At 41.7% G+C, this 17,298-nt stretch overlaps 2 protein-coding genes across 2 annotated transcripts in view; one reads left to right on the forward strand and one right to left on the reverse strand.

The window, feature by feature from the left end:
• CACNA1C (calcium voltage-gated channel subunit alpha1 C) overlaps positions 1–17,164 on the reverse strand; it is a 465,827-nt gene extending 448,663 nt beyond the window's left edge. The window contains exon 1 of the mRNA XM_058853070.1: positions 16,640–17,164. Coding sequence (XP_058709053.1) covers positions 16,640–16,769 — 130 coding nt within the window. The 5' untranslated portion in view covers positions 16,770–17,164. The remainder of the gene's footprint in view (positions 1–16,639) is intronic.
• Positions 4,482–17,298, forward strand: part of DCP1B (decapping mRNA 1B) — a 39,555-nt gene continuing 26,738 nt past the window's right edge. Inside the window, exons 1-3 of the mRNA XM_058853073.1 lie at positions 4,482–4,633; positions 5,834–5,874; positions 8,056–8,183. Of these exons, the coding sequence (XP_058709056.1) occupies positions 4,499–4,633; positions 5,834–5,874; positions 8,056–8,183 (304 nt within the window). The 5' untranslated portion in view covers positions 4,482–4,498. The remainder of the gene's footprint in view (positions 4,634–5,833; positions 5,875–8,055; positions 8,184–17,298) is intronic.

Here is a 17,298-nt window from a genome sequence, read left to right on the forward strand (position 1 = left end):
CTCAAGCTAAGCCACTGGCAGAAACTGGGCCCATAAAAATGTAAAGCTCAGTACCTTGTAAATAAATGCATAGAAAAAAGGTGAAGTAAAGAGTTATATTTTGCTGTCAATCAGTCAAAGGGAAAAAAACAACAAAAAAAAGTCCTTTGGTAAAAACCCAGGGTCTTACATGCAGGAAAAATGCAACCCTCAACTGAAAATCACAGTAAATTATAGTTAATTATTCCATACAGTAACAGTCTGACCCCATACTCATGAAGGAACCTGCAGCAAGTAATGAATTACTAACAAAAAGACTGAAATTGTTCTAACCATTAGGGCTGGAGTTAAGAAGTGGTCTCAGAGCACAACTGAGAATTTCAACTTTTGAGCATGAGGGAAGTATTCCTATGCAAAGCTACCGTGAGCCTTAATAAATGTGGGCTGAAAAGACGACATATTTCAAATTATTCGAGCCTGGGAAGGGATGCAGCCAGACTCCAGGACAAAGCACTGGTTTCAAAGGGGAAGAGGGGCTGAAAACCCCACATATTTTGAATTATTCGAGCCTGGAAAGGGATGCAGCCAGACTCCAGGACAAAGCACTGGTTTCAAAGGGGAAGAGGGGCTGAAAACCCCACATATTTCAGTTGTGCCTGGGAAGGGATGCAGCCAGACTCCAGCACAAAGCACAGATTCCTAAAAAGGGAGAGCTACCATGCTGAGCACTGAAGGCACATGCCCAGGAATATGTGGAGCATGGGTAATCAAGCCTTGCTGGATCATTCTGGCTCCACCAGAGCAACCTGCTGCTCCCAGGAAAGCAGCATGCTGAAAAGCATCACCCAAATTTAAGTGGCATTTAAATCCAGGGTGTTTAAGTGGCCCTGGATGAGTAAGAGGAACTCAGGAGTGCTGCCTCAGCACTCTCTCCTCAAGCAGGAGCAGCAGAGGTGCCACCAGTCAGAGTGAGAAGAGAAAATCGTGGCAGCCTTTGGGAAGGAATAAAAAGGAAAAGACAACTACCATGCAATAACAGCTCCAAAGGGGCTGGAGAAGAGGAAGAGAAGCAAACAGGGTGCTCAGCACTACGCTGGCTGGAGTGATTTCTGCTGTTTATCAGAGGAAGGTGCAGCTCCGAGGGAGGAGCGAGTGTGGGCAGGTAGGCAGGCAGCCAGGGGAGGCTGTGAGCTCAGCAGGGCTGTGAACATTTGTTTCTCACACAGTTCATTTCCCCCATCTGCCTGGTTCACACTGAGGCCACGCACACACCTGTGCCAGCCCAGATCCCAGGTGCCAGCACCCAACCTTGCACATCCTCAGCAGCGCCCCCAAATAAATCCACACAAAATCACCCCCTCAATGCCAATAATTTGCAGGAGGAAGCACGCCTGAATCTTTAAAAGTGGCACAGATTCTTGAATGTGAAGGTTTAATAACTGCTTGAACAACCCTTGTGAAAAGGTTTGGCCTAACCATCTCCACGTCTGTTATTAATTTCAAAATGTCATGCTGCATGGATTTTGCCTTAAATTGGCCCAAATATTACCTACACAAAATCCATTTCATGCCATATCAAAAGCAAGATGAGGTTTGGGGTTTTTTAACAAAACAGTATCCAGGTAGGTAGAAGACAAAAAAGTGACATTCTAATTATATACTTCATGAAATGATGACATTTTGAAAGCTAGAAAATGACTTTGTTTCATAAACAAAATTACAGCAAAATCGTTCAGATTCAATTTTACTGTTATCATGAACTACTGACTGTAAGAAAAAGAACCATAGTTTAAAGAATCAATGTTTTTAAGCTGTGACATTTTTGCTAAAACACCCTTAAGTTTTTAGATGCAGTGAGAATTCAGTGTTTCTCTTCTTAACAGCGCCTTGTTTCATTGGAAAATTTTTAGTCTGCTATCAAGTGATCCCATAAAGCAGGGCAGAACTAATGGCTTTATTAAGTATATTTACTTCAGGCTAAATGGAAGGAGCAATTACATTCCACTTATGCAGGAAAACAGCTGGAACCAGCTGAAGGTACCTCAGAGTGTAACAGAAAATAGAAAAAGGCCTGATCAGAAGCTTGACAGGTTTGCTGACTCCAAACACAATGTTAGGGAACTGTCTGTCCAGCTGTGTGAGAAAGGGGCACAGGGACCTGGGAGGGAGGTGGTAAAAAGCAGCTACGAACAGAAACACACACCCAAAACATCTGACAGGTTTGTTTTGAGAGATTTGAAGGGGGAAAAAAAAATTAAAAAATAAAAAAGAAAGCAGGACACCTTTTGTTACAGTATTATTGTTGGAGGCAGGAAAAGCATTCGTAAAGGAAAAGTCAAGGAATGAGACTCTAAGAGTTTTACACTTCTAAGCCTTGGTGACAAGTTTGGACTTTGTAAGTGGAAGCAGGAGAATTGCCAAAGAATTGAAGATGATGGTAAAGAGAAGCCCCAGCACATGAGGAGGAATATGCTTAAAGGAGCCTGATAACTGTGAATTGAAAAGGAACCTGCAGCAAGTAATGAATTACTAACAAAAAAAGACTGAAAAAAAATTAGCAAAGAGAAGCTAATGTGCTAATGTGCATCTGTTAACTATTTAAGCAACAGCTGACTTATCTTTCCTATTTACTGCTTTTTTCTTATTTTTTTGCCTTTCTACTCTGGTCATGCCCAGAGCAAGGACAGCAGTTTGCCCACCACGAGCCCATGTATCTCTCCTGCTGTTACAGGATCTGTAGGTCAGCCAGAGCTTTGCAGCGGAACTGCTTAGAGGCATTTTCCTACCACAAGTGTCACAAAAATCACTTACAGAATTCTACACTCTAAAGCTGTATTCCATCACAGCCCCAAATGAAACAAGGTGGCTTTAGACAAGAAGGAAGTGAGAGTGAGACAGATTATAACCAGAGTGTGTTCAGATGTCTCCTCTCCTAATAGATGCTTGCAGAGCAAGCTGTAGGTCCTTATTCTCAGTGATGCAATTTTTGGTGGCCTTCTGGGATACAATAAAACCTACAGAGTCTCTCCTAAGCCCCAAAAACCAGCCATTCTTCCTGTCCTTTTTGACAACAGGGTCACTCCTAACTCCACTCAAGAGACTCACTATCCCTACATTTAATTCTGTGAATTCCCAGCTTGCTGTCTCTCAAGACTCTCCTATCCTCAGGTCACAGGATGGGAGTTTTTTATCTAGGCTTGCCCAGGTGCTCTTGGAACAGATGCTACTGCTCACTGAATCCATCTGGCCTGGAGAAGAAGGGAAGAAAACACAACAGCAGACTTCATCCCCTCTGCCCAGCTACTGTCCTTTTGAAAATGTTGTGTCAGGAATACTGCAAGCAATTACGACAGCATCCACTACCACCACCTGTTTTTCCAGGGCATATCCTTTTCTCTGGAAGTAAATATATGGAAGGTGGAGACTGCCTCCAGAATGGCTGCAGCAGGCTGAGGTGATGGAGTAAAAATAATTTGCTCTATCTAAGCCAAATGAGCTTATCTGCATGCCCCATAAAGCTCCTGTATTTGCTGTAAACTGTCGGTACCAATAGATTAATAATAAATATGCGTGTCTGACGGGAAAACGTGGCAACTGAATCCTTGGTCTTGTCCATCTGTTGCTCACTGTTTGTATAACATATAACATATGCATATTATAGTATGCTTGTTTAGGTTTCAGATATATATATAGATATATATTTCTGTGTAAATATATCCACATGAGGGTTGTGGCCACCCTGCCACCCTCAGTGTGAAGTTCTTCAAGCTGAGGTGGAACTCCAGGTGTTTTAATTTGTGCTCAGGACTCCTCGTCCTGTGGCTGGGCACCACTGAAGTTGTTTCATTATTATTTCAAATAATTCAAAATATGTCGTCTTTTCAGCCCACGTTTATTAAGGCTCGCAGTAGCTTTGCACGGGAATACTTTCCTCATGCTCGAAAGTTGAAATTCTCAGTCGTGCTCTGAGACCACTTCTTAACTCCAGCCCTAATGGTTGAAACTAAAACTAAAATTTTAGTCTTTTTAGTGATTTATTACTCGTTGCAGATTCCTTCATGGGTTTAGGGTCAGACTGTTAGAGTTTCATCTGGTGCTGTTATTAAAACACTCTTTATGTGTACTAAAACGAAACCTGGCTGCTTTTATCCCAACTGTAACCTGATGAACCTGAGGGCTCGGGCTCTTGGCAGGCCCGTGTTTGTCTGCAGGGTGGCTCCTGCTGAACTTTGTGAAACTCTTTGGAGATTTTAGCCCGCACACGAACGGGACAGCGCTCTTGGGCACGGCGGGATTTGGAATTTTGCTCTCACGCGTGGTGCGTACGGAATAACCAAGTGCAGCGCTAATGGTTAAAGCAATTTTAGCTTTTCCGCGCTGCTGCGGTCACCGCGAGCCGCCCTGCGCACCGCCATCCCCGGCCCGCCCCTCACGGCCGCTCGGCGCTCGATTGCGGCGGCTGCTCGCGGGGCGGCGCGGCTCGGCCGTGGATTGGCGGGGGCTGCGCGGCGGGCGCAAGATGGCGGCGGCGCTGGGCCGGGGGCTGGACATCAGCCTGGCGGCGCTGCGGCAGCACGACCCCTACATCAGCGGCATCGTGGACGTGGCCAGCCAGGTGGCGCTCTACACCTTCGGCCACCGCGCCAGCCAGTGGGTACGCGCGCCCCCGCCACGCCCACGCCGCGCGCCCCCGACACGCCCACCCCCCGCGCGCTCCCGCCACGCCCACCCCGCGCGCGCTCCCGCCACGCCTACCCCGCGCGCGCGCCCCTTTGCCACGCCCACCCCGCGCGCGCGCCCCCTTTGCCACGCCCACCCCGCGCGCGCTCCCGACACGCCCACCCCGCGCGCGCGCCCCGGTTTGTGGGCGGGGCCTGACGCGTCACGCCCCGCCCAGCGGGCAGGTGTGAGGGTGTGGCGGTGACGGCGGCACCCGGTGTGTCCCGCACGGGCAGCCCTGGGAACGCCCTGAGGAGCCTCCCGGGGCCGGGAATGGAGCTCGGGGAGTTCCCACAGCTGCGGTGGAGGCTGGGGTTGGAGCTGGAGCTGTGCGAGGGAAGGGTTTAACCTCGGGCTGTGGGAGGCTGGGGTTTAACCTGGGGCAGTGTAGGTTGGGGTTTGGTCTAGGGCTGTGGAGGCTGGGGTTTAGTCCAAGACCATGGAAGACTGGGGTTTTACCCAGGGCTGGGGTTTAACCCAGGTCCAGTTTTTATCCCAAGGTGATGGAAGGCTGGGGTTTAACCCAGGGCTGTGAAGGCTGGAATTTAACCCAGCTCCGGTTTTTATCCCAAGGCTGTGAAAGACTGGGATTTAACCTAGAGCTGGGGTTTAACCCAGGGCTCTGGACCTCAGGTGCTCCTCTGCCCTTCCATCACCTCTAACAGAACCCAAACGTGTGCAAAAGGCTGGTGGAGTTGCCAGTGCTAAAAGCATTGTTGTACAAATGTAATTACCTCGGGGAAACTCTAGGTAACAACATTCAGGCTCTGGGCAGGTGGTTCTTGGCTGGCTGTAACAGTGAGACTCAGGGCCTGTGTTTGAAGAACCTGCCCAATCTGCCTTTTGTGTTGTTTTCCCCCCATTTCTGTGCCAAACATCACCCCTGAGGGCAGGTGCCCATGGAAAACTCTTGTCTCTGCCTGTTGCCTGTGTGCTGTGCTCAGGTGTAGCCTGGAATGCTGCGTGGTGACCTGTGCTAGCTCCAGCCTCTCACCACCAGCCCATGACATTTGGTTTAGTTATTTTTTCCTGGCTTGGGTAAGAGAGGTGCTGGTAAAACAGAGAAGAGGGGGCTCGCTGATGGAGAGCAAAACACTGCCCTGTTTTCAACTTGCTTAATGTTCCTTTTCCTCAGGAGAAGACAGATGTGGAGGGAACGCTGTTTGTTTACACAAGGTGAGGACACTGCACTTTGACACATACAGGTGAAATCTGTCTATGTGGAAAAGCTGGCTGGGATGGAGCATGGCTGAATGAAATAAAATGCTCCTCTTATGTTTGAGGGTGAAAAGAAACTGAAACTGCCAGAAGCAGATGTGGGAAAGAAAACACTCTGAAGGAGACAGGACCTTGTATTCATATTCCAAATGTGAATTTAAATGTCAGTATGGGTAAACTGTAGAAATCTTTTGTGTTGATTTAAATAGCATTTGCAGTTTAAAAGTGTGTGAACAAAAAAAGAGTGAAATAAATAATGATATTGCTTAAAGGAAAGGAATGGCAGAGCTTTTGAAATATTGGATCCCCTACTTGGAGAACTTTCATACTATTTGTGTCTGCTCATTTTTCATGCATATTTTATCCAACATTTTGGGTGGTTTTCATTCTTTCTTTTAGCAGCAGCAACTCTGGTTGTGGCTTTCAGAGCATCATTTTTTGCACCATTTGTGCTAGCACATGTGTCTGTTCTGTTGTGAAGCCTGACCTGGGCTGGGGTTTCCATACCAGTGCCCCAGCATTTCTCTGTGACTGCTGTTAAAATCAGAAAGTTACACAGTCAGCAAGTCTTGCAGTTGCTGCTGAGGTGTAACACCAAAGCAGAACGTTACTTTTTCAGCTTTTATATCAAAGAGGGTTTGGTAGGAGAGCTGAGAAAGCAAGAGATGGTTTTGAGAAGTGTGTGAGGTGACAGAGAGGCCCAAGAAAGAGCCTGTGAGCTTTGTGGGAAGTGGAAATGCTGGTTTCAGTCTTTGCAGCTCTCTTGTACCAGCAGTGGCAATGGTCATCAGTAATTTTCCTAAGCTGTTCTGAGGTAAATGAGGATCTGATGCTGTAAAATTACCACCAGGGGAGGAAAGCAGAGCCCTTTGTTGTGCTGGCACTGGGTGGATGTGGTGACTTGTGTGCTGCCAAGCAGAAGCAGTATTTCCTGGTCTGTTGGTTTCAAAGCTCAAAAACCGACAACATCAAACCTGGTCCTTCTGGTATTTGTTATTTTCACTGCTGTTTTTGTTGCCTGAGGAAGTTTTTGTTTAGGCAGCAGCATGGAACAGGTTGTGAACTGTGAGTAACATCATGCATTGCCCTCATCATCAGTTTTAACTTTAACTTTCTGTGACTTCAAAGAAATTGATGAAGTCCTATGGAAAAGACATTGCCAGCAGACAGCTGGAGACCACTGGTGCTGCCTTTGTTTCTTCTCATTACCTTAAGTCACAATGTAAAATGGTGTTACCATTTTATTTGGGCTGACTTATTCATTGCCCAGCTTATCTTTGTGAATTTGAGGAACAGTCAAAAAGTCAGATTTCCAACTGGGTGAACACCAGTGGAAGTGGACTGTTTGTTTGTTTTAAGTGAAATATTTACCCTTGCAAACAAGGATTCTTGTCAAGGATTTCCCTTTTGTTTATTTTTTGGTTGACTCCAATGCTGTAATACAGGTTCCTGTGTTTTGGTTTCACAGAGAAATCCACACACCAGCAATTAAGCAGAGGTGGCACTTTTCCCAAATGTTTAGCCTTCATCTTTTCCTTTATTGCCAAACTTGGTTTGAAAGGAGTGTCTCCTGTCAGGATCATGACAGGTTTAACACTTTTATCTAAATGACTTGAGGAGTAATCCCCATGAATGAGATAATGATTTAGTCATAGCATGGTTTAGGTTCCTCATTTATCAGGGATCATTCAGGGATGGGGGAGGATTCACAGCTGCTCTGGGGCAGCCTGTTTCAGTTTCTCACATGGTCACTTTTATCCTTGCATTTTAGGTGTTACAGAAAATTCTCTCTGTGATGACTGTTAGTATCTGCAGTTGTTAGTCTGAGTGCTGAGAACTTGGCCTGCTCTGACTTGTTTTAATTGCTGATTTCTAGCCCAGTGAGGAGTTGTAGGGGTAGATGGTGGCATTGGATCGTGTGATGCTGATGGTCTGTTTAGTTCTCACACATAATGTAGGGCTTTGCCATAATTAAAAGGATTACCAAAACTGCAAGAGCCAATTGTTACTTCCTTGGCAACAAAATTAGATTTTTTGTAGAAATAAATAACTACTGAATTTGGAGCACCACACAACAAAGAAATCCTTGTGATTTCCTTTTTCCTCACCTTGATGGGACTTCTACTCGTTCCTTTTCAGATCGGCCTCTCCAAGGCATGGTTTCACAATTATGAACAGACTGAGCATGGAAAATCGAACAGAACCTATTACTAAAGACCTCGATTTCCAGCTCCAGGACCCTTTTCTGCTCTACAGAAATGCCAGATGTAAGTATGTGACACATTGGGTTAAATACTGGAGTCGGGTCCCCTTCAGCCTGTTCTTGGTTAAGGTTGTCCTAGTGCTTAGTGAAATTGGAGGAATGCATTTTGCTTTTCTGATGTGCTGAAAGAGAAGAATTTCTCAGTGTTCCCTAAAATGCCACTCCACTAAAGAAAGTGTTAGGATGTGCTTAGGAGTATTCTCCTCATTTAACTGACAAATTGTGGATGTTTGTGGTCGCCCCTATGTGATGGGCTGAGAGAGACAGTGTGTGTGTTTTCTGAATACACCCAGTCACTGCTGGGAAGTCTCAGTGTAATATTTGTAGTCTTTCTGCTTAAAAATAGACAAATGCAGCCAATCCAATCCCTGTGTTCTGCTCCAGCTCCTGAATACTGTTCTTAGAGCATGTTGCTTCTCAACTATTAGGCGTAACTCTTGACAACATAATGCTGAGTCTAATTTAAACCCCGCTGAAAGACAAAGTTATTACTTTGGGCTTTCTGTTGATACTGCATGATTATCTTTGCACAAGAATTAGCAAGTGTCAGGCAAGCTCAGAAATGAGTGGAAGACATGAGGAAGCTTATTTGTGCATGCAAATCTGCACACAGCCTGTTACCATGTGCAGGGAGCAGTTGTAAATCCAGTTTGTAGCTGTGCTTGGAAGCAGAGCTGTAGTACCTGATCTGGGCTTTGTCCTTTATGCATAAAAGCACATTGCAGAAATGGTTTATGTGAACTGTGACACTCAAGTGTTCCCTCTGGATGAAGTAAAGACAAAAGCAATCTGTGCCTTGCAAAGCAGCCCAATTTGATAATCTGCTAGACCTTCTTATTTATTAGACTAATTTGGAGCTGAGAAATGCATCAAGAGGGAATCCTGTTGTTCACACACACTATGTGGTAGGAGCAATAGAGAAAGAACATTTTAAAAAGCCTAAATGAAACTGCTATTTTTGAGAGTATTTGCTAGGCTGACAAAGAATTGGAATTCAGGAGGAAACTGAAAAGAATTGCAGACATCTCCAGGCTAACATAGACTGGGCCAGACATTAGGATTTTAGGTACTATGACACCTCTTTGTTCCATTTGATTTTGAAGGCTTTTTCTTACATAGTTATAATCTTGTTTAATCTCATTTTGGAACTTCTTTGGGAGTTTATGTATCTATATGCCAATATCTACCTTTTGAAACCTGATCTATCAATTTTCCATTTTTGTTGACACAAGTGATATAATGGGTAATTAGAAGTTGTCATCAATGTGTGGTGACAGAAAATAAGTTTTTAATCTGATTACTGTGCTTAAATTGTAATTTGTTTCTTTTTTTACTGAGAGAAAAAACAGGGGTTGGGAGATGTAAGCTCTTTTTTCACTAAGAGATGTGAAAATTTTAGTTTTGCAGGTCTCAAATACAGAGAGTAGCAGCCAGTGCTTCTGAGCAGGATGCCTGAGTGTGTGGATCTGATTTTTACCAGGGTTAGCTGTTTGATCTAACCATGGGTAAATCTATACCTCTTAACTGAATTGAGAATTTGGTTGTCTAAGAGCAGATTCATGTCTGTTCTGCTAAAAAAACCACAAACTTATAAATCCTGTCAGTATCAGGTGAGTTCTGATATAAGGATATGTTACCCCTAGCTGTTTATCTTCCTAAAATATTCCTACAAAGGCTTAATTATTATTTCTTCAGGAAAACTGAAGGTTTTGATACTTCAAAGGAAAAGCTGTTGTTTTCTCAGATTTTCATGATGACATCTGTTTCCAGTGCAAATTGGAAGACAATTTTTACCAACTCATTTGACTTTCCCAGGTTTTCTTTGGGTCCCTACAAATAGTTCATGTGGTGATTTCTTCACTGGGTTGCAGACACCTCTTTCCTTTTCTTCCTTATTTTGTATTTCAAAGCCTTTGCAACATAAAATAAAGGGATCTCCTCGACAATAGGTTTGGGTATTCACAAGGGCCTCATCCTAACACAATTCTGAATATCCTCTTGAATTTTCTCTATGAATATTTTCTTGCTCTTGTGATTTACTGTACAATTTGCCTTTGGAGCTTTTTTGCAAAACTAAGGCTTGAGGCTTATTCCTTGTTAAATGAAGTTCTCATACAAAACTGGGGCGTTTAGGCCCTTATGTTGTAATATTATTTTTATCTCCTGCTTTCACATACTAACAGGGAGTACTCAGTAATAGCTCTGTTTCCTTGGCAGAACAGTGGACAGTTTGGCAGTAATACCTAACACTATCTGGAAAGAAATTATCTTTTTCTGAGGTGTTGTTTGACTTGGTGACTTCTTAGGCTGTTTTTCATACCTGTCTTCTTCTTAGAACGAACAATTTCCTCTGTGTTTCTAATTGCTGGCCCTGCCCATTGTTTTGTTACTTTTAATATTCAAAATTCATTTTGTACAGCTGAGTATCTGTGGCTGGTTGTATCACACAGTCTAAAATAAAGGTTGTACTTGTGTACTGGACAGTCCCAACGTTTTGTCATGTAATGGCTGTCCTTTTGTATCCAATACATGATCACAACAGAGAGAAGTTTTCCAAAATTATATACAATAAATGTAAATTTTAGAAATGCTTAAAATAAAAAAAAAAAAGGTGTATTTCATCCTTTTACTTTCTTTTTCCTATTTATTTCATTGTTTCATATGATCCTGGTCATCTTGTTGTCTAAACACCATGTTGGAGACACAGTCTAATCCCAGGATTTTTCAGGCTGGATTTGGGATCCATGCCAGTTAATGTTTGCACTGATCCACTGTTTCACAGCAAAGTTTTGTTTGGGAAATCTGTTAGGGTAGAGCTGGGATTATTCATTTCAAAGCCAGGAGGGAAAATCAAATCACAGTTTTTAATGGCAGCAGAAATTTGTCCACAGAGGAACAGAAGGTTTATGGATCAAACAGGTAATTTCCAAAGGGACCTTTAAACTGCTATACTTTAAACTGCAATTTTAGATGCTTGCTTTCTGAGAGCAGGACAGTAGTTCTGGTTTTGTTTAGATGATCTAACAATTTTAAAGATTTTAAAATATTTCATGAGTTATGTATTTGACTAATCTTAACTTCATAATTATTACTTTTTTCATTACTTTGGTGATAGTTGTTGGGAAAACCAATGTTCAGAGCCTGTTGCTTAAGCCTTGATGCTGATTGATACGAGATAGTTCACAAGAAACACATAGCAGTAAATTATTGATTAAATTACCTTAATTTTCTCCCTTTAGCAACTATATAATAATTACAGCTATTCCCCACTCTCTGCTGTACCAGGTGTTTATGTCTGTGTGCTGGGTCAGGGAATAATTTCTTAATTTCACTCATTTACCTTTTCATCACTGAATACTGCTTTTGATGCTTAGAGGAAACAGGGAATTTGGGGAATATTAAGTTGCTTATCTCAGAGCTGGGCTTCACCTTGAGCATTTCAGCTGCCAAGAACACAAGATCCTACCTTAAAATAGTATGCTAATTGTGACAATGATCTGATACAGGTTAATTGGGTGCTTATCTGCTATATTGAGTGGAGAAGGAAATTGTGTGACACGTCAAGCAGAATTCTCTCTCTGACAGTTTCTTCTATTTGGACGTAGAAGTTGCTTTTCACTTCTGTGCCACACTCTAGCAAGGGCTGTGCTCCTGTCATCTCCTAAGGGTGAAATGGAATAAACCCTTCTAGTGAAAGGTGTCTGCTGAATTTGGGTTTTTGCAGAGGTTCAGCAAGTGGTACAAAAGCAGAGCAGACATGCCTGGTTTTGCCAAAGCTGTCCATGCACACGTGGTCTGTACATAACCTCATACTTGTTTCAGTTTTTCACTTTAACCTGCTGCCATGTGTCTAGCAGAACCCTGAACATTTTGTGTTATTTTCCCAGGTTCCTACCCTGCAGACACATCTGGTAAATGCGATAGGAGGGAGGGGGAAGTTAGCCAGCTGTCTAAAGAAATTCTGTGGGTTTTATCTGTGCTTTGTGGGGTTGTTTTTTCTCTTCCCCTGTAGTTCATCATTATGTATGAAAATTTTTCCAAATACATGCCTGGGGGCAAGTGATTGTAAAATTTTTAGGAAAAGGTAACAGTGTACATTTTCCTCAAACTATTATTTTTCATTCTTAGATTGTGCTACAGCAGCCAGGAGCCCTCTCAAATAGAACAGCTCATCTTCTTTTGAGACTGATTGTGGCTCATTTTAGTTCACCCTTCTAAGGAAATACATCCTGATAAAAATACAAATGCATTAGAAGTGTCCCACCTCTGCAGTGACCTTGCAAGTAGCATTTCTCTTGTAAGAAACATCTTAGCTTGCAGACTTAAATACTTTACTTCTGAAGGGAAAAGGTAGGAGGCAACAAGAAGAGAATATCGGTGTGATATGTAAAAAAGGATATATAATCGAAAAACAATCTTCTTTTGACTACCATAGTGTCTTTTTCCCCTTGAAATGTGTTCATAGTCTACACTACATTATTATGTAATACAATATTTTAAGCCTCTTCTTTCTGCTGATTTTTTTTTTTTTTTTTTTAATTTGAGAATGAAACCAGCATTTGGTGGTTAAATTTCCTTGTGTATATATTTAAACTTGGCCTTATTGACCAATAAATTACTGCTTGCTCAATTGGGACAGGCAAAATAGATATTCCAGCCTTTGTCTTTATGATGTAATAGAGTTTCTGTTCAATATTTTGGGTAAAAATACCAGTTTAGAAAGGAGAACTTTATTTATCAGCCTCCTTCCTTTATTTATCAGCCAACATACAGTATCAGGTCCTATATCAAAACCCCAACAGGAAGAATGCAGAAAATAGAAATGTGTATTCAATTGATTATTCCCCAAATGCTCATTCATCTTTCAGAATTTTGAAACAAGTACCTATAAAGTGTTTATAAGTGTTTAACTTAATCCAGTTTGTATTATTTTTTATCTAAATGCCTCCAAATCAGTGGTCTACTGATTCAGAAATATTACATGGCTTTCTGTTGCTGCATCATTAGGCAAAATATGGTGGTTTTGTCACAACTGAATAACTTAAAACCAGGTTTTTTTTATCTTAAGTTTGTTTGCAGAACTATTATTCTGGCCTGCTACAACCTGCATGTTTTGTTTAAGAAAATATTTATTTAGTTTAAAACTCTTTGAAAAGCGTTTGTCAATTTAAAACAAAAGTGCAAACTCAAACTGTAGAAATGCTAAGTAATTTTGGCAGAAGGGCCTTGCCCTTTTTAGGGATGTATTCTTCTCAGCCTGGATTTTTGCTAAACAGTTTTTGGTAAAGCTATTTTTAAAAATAAGTCTGCCTGGACTAACTAGTGCCATTTGTTCAGAATACAAATGATTGTGGTTTACCTGAGGTTCTGTCCTTGGAGACATTTTTGTCTCAGAGTTACAAACAAATCTCTCCTCTTTTCCATTCCAGTTTCTCTCCTTTGATCAGCATTTTAAAAATTCATCGTGTATCCAGCAAGAGAGAACAACAGCAGGGGTCATGATTATCTTCCCTGGATGCTCCTGACCTTAAAGTGAAACCTGAGTTTTGCTGAGAGTGTTGGAATGCTAACACTCTGGAGCATGGGCATTATTTTCCTTTTTGAAATTTCCAAAGGAAACACACACGCTGAAAATAATTAATGTTTTCATAAGAGTTCATTCTAAACCCAGAAAATGAAGGATGCAGCATGAGCTTTGACATGTTGCATGCATTTTTGTGGAAACCTGTGTAAGTTTCAATGCAGCTTAACTGTTTTATAGTTTGTCATCTGTGAATTTTCTTGGGAGAAGCAAGCAAGTTTCTTACTGCCTCTATTTACTGGATTCATAGTGATATATTTTTTCATGCCAGCTGGCCTCTAGCACTCTATTTCTTGACTTCCTTGTACCTACACTTAGAAATTACCTGTTCATAAACCAGTTTATAAAAGCATAGATAAAGGCATTAATAATTTTCTACTACATTTCCCATATAATTCCTGCCTTTGTGGTCTATACTTCAACTAACCAGTGATTTTAATGTGCTTAGAAAATGGTAAAAATTACTTCAGAATGTCAAGGAAAATAATAAACTCCCACTTGAAAATAGTACAGATACCAATTTACATTTTTATCACTAAAACCATAAAATACGTGCATTTATATATTAGATTTTCATGCTTTCTGTCTCATTTTAATTTTCAAGGCTACCTGAAAATCTTTAATGCCTGCCTGCTGAGATATAAAAATATTATTATAGCTTGATGTATAGCATAAGTTAATGTTGCAGTCAGGGATAGATGGACATGCAGCAGTGCTGGCTCAAGGAAAGTGGGTTTTAACATCAGGAATTATGGTTTTGCAGTCAGCTTATTTAGCTTGCCTGTTCTAGAGTGAACAAACTACAGGGTTTGAAACCTGTAACTAAACTCTGCTTAAATCTGTGGGAGGAGGAGTGGATTTTTAACCTAGGGAAGGGAGCAGGAAAATGAATATAAAATAAATTAACTGAAAAAGTGCCATGGAATATAGTTTGTTTTTTTTAATGGAAACTTGTAGTTGATTATGATTTCTTCTTTCATGTGTTTTCATGTCTTTCATGTGTGTTTCATGCTGGAGCTGCCACTGTTCTGAGCAGAATGCTGGACTAAGTGAACTGCAGAGGCCCCAAGCAAACTAAATTATTATTGTGATTCTAGGAGTAGCAGCTATGAGTTAATTCACCTTTAGGGTATTTGGTTTTTTCTGTGTATTGTAGAGAGTAAATGTTCTAAGATTTAGATTCTTATGCTTCATATATTTAAAAAAAAAAAAAGGAACTGCAAAATTCCTTTTTGTTTGTTTTTTTAAAGCAAAATTGTACTAATAAGTATTTCTAAATTTTGGTTTTTTCCTATGTATTGTAGAGAGTAAATGTTCTATGATTTAGGTTCTTATGGTTCATATATATAAAAAAAAGAAGGAACTGCAAAATTCCTTTTTGTTCGTTGTTTTTAAAACAAAATTGTTTGTACTAATAAGTATTTCTAAATTTAGTTTTTCCAGAGCTGCTTTATTATTCATACTTTCTTCTAAACTAAATACAATTTACATTTTTCAGTGGAATTTGTAGACACCACTCCTGAAGGCCTTAAGTTTTAATTTTTGATGCGCAACACCGCGTCCCTTGTCACGCTGCCCGACTCAGCACAGATCTTTCTATTCAGACTTTCTAAAAAGGACATTTTAGTTGTTTCTTCCTCACCCTTCCTACCCTGAGGGTTTGGTGCCAATTGAGGAAACCTTTGGCTGAGCAAAGCAAACAGTTTAGAATGGTTTTTGTTTGTCAAGTGGATTTTTGCAGCTGTAACTGTGATGACTGCAGCCTTCTTTTTGCTCTGATGATGTTTTTCTGTTGTGTGTTGAAGGTGCTTAAAGAAAAAAAGCAAGGAAAAGAAGTGCAGTAATCCTAAGGTAGGTTTTCAGTTTCAGCCCAATCTGGAAGTCAGAGTATGCCATGTGAGAAGAAACAGGCTGAGGAGCTAAGACAAAAAAAGCTGAGTGGTTTTTGTTTGGCAGATAATTATTTTGTGCGTGGTGCAGCCATATCTCAGCTTGGGCAAACAAATGAGTAGGAAAAGGGTATGGAACAGAGAGCCATGCATCAAACATCCCACCTTTGGGGATGAGTTTTTCTATGGAATGGCAGGAGAGTAATCTGCTAGGCACAGTCTTTGTTTCCCATTTATGGATGTCAGCATATAAGCAACAAATTAGCTTGTCTGGAGGTTTACTGTGGAGAGTGTAGTGCCAGTGCTGGGCATTCCTGACGTCTTTTCAAGATAAGATAGGCATATGATGCAGTAATGCTCAAGAGTGGGGCTTGCAGCAGATAATGATTTTTTTTCACGTGACTACCTGTGTGCCCTCTGCTCCACACATCCCTCCTTGTACAGCATAAAATGGTAGGTGTTTCAGGAGCAGGGGAAAAATGTACATGAGTACATATTCCTCCTGCAAATGAGGATATTCCAGAGCTGGTTGCTTTTCCCAAATCCCTTGTGTAACCGCCTTTGCGGCTTAATCCCTTCACATACGCACATGTGTATTTAGTAATTTCAGCTTTCGTGTGTTTTAAACTTCTTAACCTCTTTGTCTACAACAAAAAACCCATTTCTTTCTTTTCCCTTATACTTGCATTCCTTTTTTTAAACCATGTCACAGTGAAAGCAGGAAAGCAACGTTCATTAGATGCTCAAAATACAATATATAACCAAGAGAAGCCATCCATCTACTTCACTCCCCAGATTTGAGAATTACCAGAATTATCTCAATCCTGCAGTGGTGTGATCACACATTCAGGGCTTCCCAGTACATTATCACCAAATCCTGCTGTGAACTATTAGGGTAGGCTCCTACATGACACAGATTGCTCTATTTAAACAGGAAGGCAGCGCTGCCGGTACAGTTTCTGTGCACACGAGTGGGTGATGCTGTCTTACCTCCAGGTTTGATGTAGAAGCAGTTCAGCTGAGTTTCGTGCACCAGCTTCCCCTTGTACTTGGCATCAGGTTCCCCCGGCTGGTGGCTGGGCAGGGGGTGATAAGCCTGCCGAACCAAGGCTTGAAACATTGTAAAATTCCAAGGAGCCTCGAAGCAGCTGGAGCTAAGTGTATTTTCTATAGCTAGTAAAGGCACATTCCTTTTGGTTAATTTCCTTGCTTCAGGGTTATGTAATAGCCTTGTACAGAAGTTAAAACCTGAATGTTGTTTTCAATTGCTGACAACTGGATCTTCTAATCTAGGAACTATTTTCTAGCTCTTGGAAACATTCTCAGTATCTTTTTCGTTCTCTTTCCTTTTCTTGCTGTTCGCTCCTAATCCTTTGCTTGTCCTCTGTGCCTTAGCTCAGTTGGAGCCTTCTCCTCCCCCTGTCCGTTTTTCAGGAAAACTTGGATTGAGGAGTGAAGATAATGGGCGCCATCCACCCGTCAGCTCATCACCTCAGCGAGCCATGACGATCTCTGCTTTCTGTACATCCACACGAGCTCCTCTGATAATATCCTCTTGTGCTCCAAAAAAATAAGCTCGCTTAGCAGAGGGTGGACTACGCTCCTGACATAGCCAGAAAGCTTCTCTTGGAATGTGAGCTTGCTTACTC

Source organism: Poecile atricapillus, chromosome 18 (assembly GCF_030490865.1).
Source record: "Poecile atricapillus isolate bPoeAtr1 chromosome 18, bPoeAtr1.hap1, whole genome shotgun sequence".
NCBI classification, from domain to species: Eukaryota; Metazoa; Chordata; class Aves; order Passeriformes; family Paridae; genus Poecile; species Poecile atricapillus.